The sequence below is a fragment of the Pinus tabuliformis genome, chromosome 8, assembly GCF_031772625.1.
Source record: "Pinus tabuliformis cultivar Carrire ecotype Pingquan chromosome 8, CPIR1, whole genome shotgun sequence".
Classification (NCBI taxonomy): Eukaryota; Viridiplantae; Streptophyta; class Pinopsida; order Pinales; family Pinaceae; genus Pinus; species Pinus tabuliformis.
The window spans coordinates 1,725,638,972-1,725,648,945 of NC_142294.1; the positions used below are offsets into that span (position 1 = coordinate 1,725,638,972).

Here is a 9,974-nt window from a genome sequence, read left to right on the forward strand (position 1 = left end):
TCACGGAATTTCCCCTACATCAAGGTAATGTTGAGAGTCGAGACATTCCTTACAAATGCTAATGCTGGGGCATCCCCAATACAGAGAGCTAGGCCATTCCCTGTGGCCTGCAATCTGACAAAAATATTTACAATTTTTATTTTTTGTTCCAGTGGTTTCTCAATTGATCTAACAATGACTGTCTGCCTTTGTGTAAGAAACTTAACTATGTAAATTACTTAAGGACATGCATAAACTCTTTTGTAGCATTTGGAAGACATGAGTGGGATTTGTATGAACCAAGCAATTCTGGAATATAGAGTGGATGATCCTGCAAAATATGCATAATATGACTGAATGTGGGCTTTCTATTAGTGGTCAGTTTCTCCAATTTGAATGCTGAGATTGTGATATGTACAAACAACTTACGTCATCCAGACATATTTGTTAGACAATTTATACATAGCTGATTGTATTGGGATACATTTACTGATTTGGACTGCCTGTGCTAATAGTTTCTGTGGTGAAAACTGCATTTGGAAATTTTACATGGACTGCTTTTTAATGATACATTATGCAAGCAATATTTACTTATTTTATTTTATATTGTTTTATGGGTTGATTTATTTCTTTTTCAAAGTAAAAACTTGCCAGGAAATCTGGGATGCTTCCACATTCGTAGATGGCATCCCCAGTAAACTATTTTGGCTAGTGCACCTCACCCAGGGGTATTTGAACTGGACACGTGCTGGCATGAAACTAGCCAAATGTTTTTATGGGTTGATAATCAGATATATTTAAGGAGAGGGAAGGAAATTTATCCTGTCAGTCTGTGTTGTTTTTCGCTTAGGAAAGGCAGTTTATCGTTTTAGTCTGTTGTCTTTTGCTTCTGTCTATCCTTTTAGTCTATAGTTTATACTTGTATGTATGTGTTTTATGGGATGCTGGGATGCTGTTACATGAAAAGTGAGGGAGTCTAACAACTTGTCCTTGAAACTTGCCCCTTCTTACGGAAACTTGGTTGGAAATTTGTTTTCTTTTCCATGGATCAAGTGCTATGTGCTTATGAGTTGAGGAAGTTTATCTCTTTTTAGCTGTGGCTTTGTCCTTTGCTTCCTTTGTCATTGAAAAATATGCATATCTCCTTTTCTTTAGTATTTCTTGAGATAGTTTTGGTTGTTACATAATTGGGCAGACTAGATTAATCTGAATTGACTTCACAATTTTCATTTCAGATTAAAGTAGGATGATTTTAAACGTGTTGAATGATTTGAAGATTGTATATGTAGTAAAAAATTGGAAATCTGTTCCCTAGACTAGTGTTTGAGTGAAAACTAGGGTCTGAATTGTTTGAGATAAATCTGTTGTGTTCTTTGAAACACTTTCCCTTTTAATGTTTTATAAGTTATTGGGCTTATGAGGTTTGTTCTATTTTGCTGGTTCCCTATAAGTAATAACCATTATACCCCAAAAGGGTATATTTGATGAAGTAAGTGACTTTGTTAATAATAAAATAAAGCATATTATTAAGAAATACATTCGACATAAAAGTTGCAAGCTTATTCATGCTTTCTTTGGTTGTTTCTGTTTCATCCTTGAAATTTCAGTTAAAGTGTTCTGATTGGTCCAGCTACATTTGAGTTGCAATCAGACGTAGGGTGCTGGACAGATAGTTTAAGGTTGAGACAGTTCTCAAAGGTCAATTATAATTCTCTTCAAGCAATTCCCCTTTTTAGCCTTTCCTTTTGCTTGCGTGTAAAATATCTTTCTTTTAGACAAACATCCATTGGCTTTCATTGCATTCCCAAAGTTGTCGGACATCAAATATTTCATTGGCACTATCAATTTACACTGGTCCCTTAGTGCTGTTCTCATTTGTTTTTGAATGCATCTCTACTGTTTGCTCAATTTATAAGCCATAGCCCCAAATATCACAAATCCTTTATGATTCATTCTTCTACCTCGGAGTTTCTTCTATGCTTTGTAATTGATATTGTGCAGTTTAGAGTGGGATTGGAGAAGTTCCATTTCATTTCTTCTGATTTCTGCTGATGCAAAATGGTAGACTAAAACAAAGCCATGGAGGTCGTTCCCATCCCCCCCTTTATGTGCTATCCAATGTGGCTGTCAAAACAATGTTGAGTGTGGAGAAAATAAAATGAATGTGATTAGCGAAAATAAAATATGTTCCCTAGACTAGTGTTTGAGTGAAAACTAGGGTCTGAATTGTTTGAGATAAATCTGTTGTGTTCTTTGAAACACTTTCCCTTTTAATGTTTTATAAGTTATTGGGCTTATGAGGTTTGTTCTATTTTGCTGGTTCCCTATGAGTAATAACCATCATACCCCAAAAGGGTATAATTGATGAAGTAAGTGACTTTGTTAATAATAAAATAAAGCATATTATTAAGAAATACATTCTACTTAAAAGTTGCAAGCTTATTCATGCTTTCTTTGGTTGTTTCTATTTCATCCTTGAAATTTCAGTTAAAGTGTTCTGATTGGTCCAGCTACATTTGAGTTGCAATCAGACGTAGGGTGCTGGACAGATAGTTTAAGGTCGAGACAGTTCTCAAAGGTCTGACAAATTAGTTTGAATTATGTTTTGAAAGCTTAAAATAGTTGCATCATGGGACAAATTGAGGTTAAGAAACATCATCTGGTGCCATATTCACCACAAATAGCCTAAAAATGTTGTTGACGTGTATAATCATTTAATATAATTGAATGCACTTCATATTTTTGGAATTCTCCATTAACTAGCATTTTAAAATCCAGACTTCTAATCTATTCTAGGCTCTAGCTTTAAGGTCTGACTTGTTAATAATAATTAGACGATGGAATAAACTCCAACCATTAGATCGTCTTCCATCCTTAAGACAGTTGTCACTCAATGATGGGCCTTCTCCCACCACATCGCCAAGGGCCTCTTCACCTACGCCGATCTGCAAAAGCTGCCCAACGGAACAAACTTGGAAGCCATTGCCGCCCACTGCAGCCTCGTCGTCACAGGTAATTCTCACGGAGGTGGCCACCAAGATTCCATCTCTCCCTCCACTCAGATGCCGGCCGAGTATCATCCACTGTACATTAATGGAGTTCTTCAAGTCCCCTGAGCTTCTGCGCCTGCAAAACCTCACCATCTTTACTCTCAGCGACGATTCCGTTTTCTCAAGCGAAGGCCAAGAATTTTCGAACAATGTGAGGTACCATGAACAGGGACTACAGAAAAAGCCAGAAGAAAGACTGTTTCGACCTCGTTAGGAGGATTCAACTGTTACTTCCATTGTTTGAAGAACTTCGAGAATTGCAGGGACCCCTTCCTCGGGTGGCAGCGGAGTGCTTTTCTTCGCTACGAAAAACATTCCATTCTGTGAAAAGACTGCTTCAACTCTGCCATGATGGCAGCAAACTGTACCTGGTAATGATCACTTCATTCATTCTCTTCTCTATGCCTCTCCTTTGCATCAACTCTTTCTGGGCAATATGTTTCTTGGTCGTTCAGAAAATCATTTGGAATACACAATGCTTCACCTATTTTCATAGATAAAATTGTGTTTGAGCACATTTCTTTATCTTTCAGCTACACATTACATAGAGGTTTGTTTTCATGGTTTTTAATCACGGCGGAGGATTAATTTGGGGTTTCAACTTTAATGGCGTGATCCAGGCTTTGGACGGTGAAGCAATTTCGTGTAGATTCCATGCTCTGACCGAAGAACTAGATCGTATTCTAGATGGCATGCCATATGATTTATTAGAGATTTCAGATGAAGTCAGAGAGCAGGTGAGTATTGCCTGTTGTCCAATCTCCTCTTCCTTACCCCTATCATATCGATTTTTTCCTTCTCAACATGTCTTGGTACCCCACTCTACATCTTTTCGGTTTCTATCAGTAGGCTCTCGATGCAGACATATTTCAATAATCAAGAAAGTTGCAAATGAATGAGTCCAAGTACTATTCGAGATCAAAACAAAGGATCATTTTGAATCCGCTGAACTGATTCTATTGTATTAGCCTGTTGTAAATGTTGCGGGAGAGGACATTCCATAGTGTGTCGGATATGCTAAAGGGTAGGAAGATATGAAGATCTGTAAGGTAACAAAAGAGAAAACATACATTTACCCTATTAGGTAGAGATATCCTCTTTTTAACTAACCAGGTTTGTCATAGTTCTACCAAATGCCTTTCCAGACATCATCCAATCGCACTACATTCCTAACCTATTTTTAGAATCAGTTCTGGACTTTAATTTTAGATGTAAAAGTTTTCATTTGATGCTTCCTATGTGGTTCATCTATCTACTTCGTGCAGTACAATTCCCATATACGAGCCTTATGAACAGAAGGTATTATAAGCAACAGATATTTGTATGACTAACTTTTAAGAATGCCAGATTACCCATGTATACCCATTTATTGCCTTCTTTATATTTGTTTGAGACCAGATTGTTTCACAAGTAATTCTTTTGGCAAGATTCATCTTATTTTTATAGATAATGATAATATTCAGATGCTTATTTTTTAATTGTTTGCCTGTCTTGGATAATTTTATGATATTATTTTTCATTTTTATGTAACTTCTCTCAAGACTCACCCCACCCTCTGGCCTGTAAGCAAGAGTGAGATACACTTTCATTGCTTATGGAAAGCCTCAATCAACAATTAGCTCATGAAGAGTGAACATGTCACATGTGTGGTTTGAAGCAAGGTGGAGATGATAACAATTACTCCTGTGAACCACTTTAGCCAGATCAAAACAAAATTCTATGATGTTATCTGTTCAATGGGACAGACCTCTCCACTTATTTTCTTTGTTTATTCTTTGTTGAAGATATGTTGTTGTTCTTTTTTTCCAAATCTCTAGCTCTATTTGTTTATTTTGACCTACAGAAACCATAGCAGCTTTATTTATTCTTACTTGTGAATCTTTGTTTCATATTTATATTATTTAGTCTGCCAGCAAGGGGATTTTTTTTTAGTGATGTTGGTTTTCCCTCTTTAGTTTGCATTCCATTCTGATGTTTGGTCTAAAAAATTTGGACGACATTGCGCTGAATATTCATAATGAAATTCTTTTATTTTTCCAATGGAAAACTTTGTAACTTTTATATTTATGAAAGAGAAAGTTACATTCTGAAGGAGTCGAGGAATTGTAAACGTGAGAAACCATTAAGTGAATTTTGCGTATTGGTTGGATCTGAAATTTCATTCCGCATCAGATGAGTACGTACACTTAAAATTTGAATAGACCTTCAAAGAAATAAATTGAAAATGCGACTAAAAAAGTAGCTTGCTTTCTTTCCCTCCAAAATATTGACAAGAAACACATTATTTCATGATTTCCAGTTTATCTCACTCTGGGTCTGTCCAAAGTATGCAGGGTGGTGCTCGTTGGATCCAGAATTTAAATCTGTTGGACACCTAATCTGCCAAGGGTTAAGGTGTGGGTGTTGAACGGTCTAATGGAGTCCAAGAGACCACTTGGAATGTGAAACCAAGGGTCACTCCTATGTATTATAAATGTGTATTATTGTGAATAATAATGCATTCAATACTTATCCTTCATATTTGGTCTTCCCCATGGTTATGTTTAACATGGTATGAAAAGTGCAGGGGATTTCCTACCCTACTCAAATTTGAGCCACTGGTTTTGTGGCGTCTCTGTGCATGACAATTCTACTATTAGTCCCAAATGTAATGAATGTGCCATCAGATAAATTCTAGCTGCATTTTTTGCCAGTTCTGTCATAGTAACTCCTTTGTTCTTTGTCTACGCTTCAGGCTTTCAGGCACCAGCATGGGCTCCTCCGACGCCTGTCACCTGCGCTCTTCCTGTCACCTGAGTTTTATGCAATTCTCTATGTGTTGAATGCTATCTTTTGTGTAGGATTCTCCTTCGACTAGCACGCTGCCCATACCAAGTTACTACGCTACTCTCCCCACTTGCGCAACGAAACTGTGCGTTATTTTCTGTTCTTTTGACAGTCTTCATACGTTGCGGCACCCACACCACCTCTCCAATACATACATAGTTGCCACTCCTTAGCTCCGTGGACCTCCTCCCAATCCAAACGCCTTACACTCCAAACGATGTATTCTCCAAACGCTTTAACTGAAATACCATTCATGCTTTGTGTGTTATTGATATTGTTATCTGTTTTTGGAGGAGTCAAGCTTCTTATAGAGAAGCGTGATATGTGCACTAATATGATGCATCAATTGTCCTATTGGGAGCGAAAGAGAACGAGATCACAGGGATCAAAGGCTATTATATGTCTCTACAACGTATTGCCATCCATAGCTCTCACTGACTTCGTAACTCAATATTCTTTTGGCCACACAGAATTCCAACCGAGAATCTTGTTACGCCGTAAGGCGTTCCCTCTGAGAGGAACTCCCCTCCATGCCGCGCTGTCTGGTTATGGGCCCTTAGATCGATTGTTAGACGATGGAATAAACTCTAGCCATTAGATCGTCTTCCATCCTTAAGACAGTTGTCACTCAATGATGGGCCTTCTCCCACCACATCGCCAAGGGCCTCTTCACCTACGCCGATCTGCAAAAGCTGCCCAACGGAACAAACCTAGAAGCCATTGCCGCCCACTGCAGCCTCGTCGTCACAGGTAATTCTCACGGAGGTGGCCGCCAAGATTCCATCTCTCCCTCCACTCAGATGCCGGCCGAGTATCATCCAGTGTACATTAATGGAGTTCTTCTCTCGCATCCTGACATTATCAATGACGGGCTGTTAGCGATCCATGGCGTCGACAAGCTGCTTCTTGATCTTGATCTTGATCACAGTAATTATGACACAACTGCGGGAGCCCCTGTTCCTGCAATGATGTCACCATCACCATCATCATCAACTAGTCTTGGTCCTGATCATCCCCTGAATGTCATAACGCTCTTCATGCTGCAAGATGCAGCGCTCAGTCTTAGAGATCGCGGTTACAACATCCTCGCCTTGGCCATGCGCATCAAGTCCCCTGAGCTTCTGCGCCTGCAAAACCTCACCATCTTTACTCTCAGCGACGATTCCGTTTTCTCAAGCGAAGGCCAAGAATTTTCGAACAATGTGAGGTACCATGTGGTTCCCAACATGAGGCTGCCTTTGGCAGATCTGGTGCAGCTTCCGGCGGGCACAAGACTGAAGACTCTCCTCCACGGGCGATCGCTGGCTGTGAGCGACAGCAAACCCTTCTCTGTCAATTATGTGGGTATAAAGATTGCGGATGTTTTCAGCAACAGATGGATAGTCGTGCATGAGATTCTTCGGCCGCTCATAAGCTCTGTGGATCCGATGGAGTGGGCTTCCAGCGACAGCAGCGAGATTCTTCGGTCCCTCTTGATGAGCTCAGAGGATCAGATGGGGTTTTACAGAAACAGCAGCACTGGTGATCATCATGAGTAGTAGTAGGTCAATAAGGAGCTAAAGATTCTTTTATTTTAGTTGCTGTCTGTGTATTTGTGATGTATTTTGCCTTTGCAATTTGAGTACAGTGGTATCCATGAGAAATCATGTCCAGGAAGCAAGCAATTAAATGTCTATGAATGCAGCATGTTATGTTCCTCTATCAAGAAGCCACATTTTGCTTGAACTGTAATGGAACAATGGCAATTTATATAATGGTTCTGATTCCTTTAATTCTTTTCTTTCATGGTTTCTTAATTTTCTGTATGTCAAGTATGACTTCGCGCTTTCAATTCTTTTCTCTGTCATGAGAATCTCCTTAAGCCATGGATTTTCTTTATCAATGGGAAACAACCATAGAGCTGAGATGGTTCAAAGAGAAACTAAAATGGAATGCCAGTAAACGAGTAGAATTCACAGAAGAGGCCAGATCGCCATAGATACTGCATTGCCAGTAATAATAATAAACATGCCATTTCATCCAGATCCTTCAAAGAAATGTGAGGGTGCAATCTTCTGATCGAAACTAGCAAAGTCTGCTGAGCGTTGTTAAGAGCACACGTAATGAAATTCAAGATTGCAGAATATTAAGGAAATTTGATTACTAAAATGTTTTGGAATCTGCAAATCAAATTAAATTGCCTGAAAGTTATATCGTAATTCAATCACCTGAAATTTATCATAATTACAAGGATGCTGAACACCATTTAGCACTGATATTTTCCATGCATGAAGAAGTCTGCAATTTTTTGTGTCGAAGAATAGCATTCAAGTCTAATGGGCTCAGAGAAGTAAATCTAGGATTATGGCACGAATGCTTATGCAACTGCGTGAGTGAACTCTTTGAATTCTGGCATGGGGTTGTGGTTCATAAAGCCTTGCACCATCTGCAAAATAGTTTTAAGAGTGGATAGGTATACCCTTTCAGGAGTTCGGAAATATTTACGCCGTAAGGCGTTCCCTCTGAAAGGAACTCCCCTCCATGCCGTGCTGTCTCGTTATGGCCCTTTAGATCGATTGTTAGACGATGGAATAAACTCTAGCCATTAGATCGTCGGTGAAAAATGTTGTAGGCGGTTCAGATTATTGGAATGTCGTAGGCAGTTGAGAATATTGCGCTTTTTAGAAACCATTTTCGTGATGTTTTCCATCCTTCAGACAGTTGTCACTCAATGATGGGCCTTCCCCTCAATTTTGCCATCCCCTTCTTCATTTCCATTCCCCCTCTCCTTCCATTAATTCCCTCGCCGCTCTTTCCACTTCCTCTCTCTTCACCAATGCATCTGCGCCCTTCTACGCTTCAATGCCCACCTTCATCTCCTTCACTAGAAGGAAGGCATTCATTCTCTGTTCAGCAAAGAGAGGCCAAGCGATCATCGACACTCCATGTAAGATGCCTTCGATCGTTGAATTCCAACCGCAATGAAAAAGGAAACCGTCTGTGGATGGATGAGAGAGGACAGCAATCTGAGGCGCCCATGAATCCACCACAAATCCACGGTCCTGGATTCGAGTCTCGAAACCCTCAGGTAGAACCTCCCTCATATCTGCTTCGGTAGTCATAGTGGATTCAGTTGGAGGAGGAGGCTCCTTACGCAACACCCAAAGGAACCGCTGCACACTTGCTTCTAGCCCCAAAGCTAGTTCCTGAATCTGATTCTCCGACAGGGTGTCGCGGCTCCCAAAAGAAACGAACAGAACTGTCGAGGCGGGCTGGCGGTCTAGCCATTTGAGGCAGCCCTCCTTCTCAAACTTCTCTTCAGATTCTGAAAGAGAAAAAGCTATTAGCAGCCCAACGGGATAAATACAAGGGGTCATTTCAACAGCGCTCAGAACCTTCCTTCCTTGAGAGCTTTTATTTGTGCTGGTTCCATTTCTTGGCATGTGTTTATCAGAATTCCATGAGCTTTCTGAAGCCGAAGGGAATGTTGAATGAACCAGTTGAATGAAATATCAGATCTATATAGAAGAGGGTCTGGCAAATCTATTCCGAGAATCAGCGGAAGGCCCGTCAAAAAGAAATTATAATTAAAGTGGATGTAGTGTATATGTGATGTGGCAATGTCATGGCCTGGATTGTCAATCATAGCAACTCTCTGATTAGGATGTGGTTTAATATGGGGATATGTGTTCCAGCTTTTTGAATGCATGTGAAACTAAGCTGCGATGTTGTAGTCTTCTAGACTTGTGTAACTGGTTCTGTTTCCTTGGTTAAGTGCAGGTTTCAGTTGATCAAATAAAAACTGCAAATAAGTACACTGATGACACCATCTATGCTGGAGAAAAACTTATAATTCCTTGAGAGGGATATGGGAGCTCAGATTATATTTGAAAGTTTGTAGTACAGGTTGTCATGGAATGTGTATGCAGTAATTTGCACAACAGCCTCAAGTCCCCAGTCTTGATTAGATATAAGAGGTCGTCCAGTCCAGTTTGAGTTTTGGATTGTTTATGGTAGGTTATCTATCACAAATTTTAAGGAAATATGTGATAAGCCAGTTGGAAATGTATTTGTTTTGTTTATACAGGTTTCTTTTAGATTTGTTACTCAGGGGCATGATGTCATGTTCTAGAGATACCC

At 39.7% G+C, this 9,974-nt stretch overlaps 1 protein-coding gene and 1 pseudogene across 1 annotated transcript; one reads left to right on the top strand and one right to left on the bottom strand.

The window, feature by feature from the left end:
- The first annotated feature begins 6,655 nt into the window (after window positions 1-6,655).
- On the top strand, window positions 6,656-7,393 carry LOC149242983 (putative fasciclin-like arabinogalactan protein 20). Its single transcript, XM_089371089.1, has one exon. It carries the CDS (start codon window positions 6,656-6,658, stop codon window positions 7,391-7,393), a length of 738 nt encoding a protein of 245 aa, XP_089227215.1.
- Window positions 7,394-8,686: 1,293 nt separating this feature from the next.
- LOC149242984 (UDP-glycosyltransferase 72B1 pseudogene) lies at window positions 8,687-9,211 on the bottom strand (annotated as a pseudogene).
- Window positions 9,212-9,974: the final 763 nt, after the last annotated feature.

Bases quoted from the DNA above. Each gene is read 5' to 3' on its own strand.
- LOC149242983 (XM_089371089.1), top strand. From the start codon at position 6,656: ATGCCGGCCGAGTATCATCCAGTGTACATTAATGGAGTTCTTCTCTCG.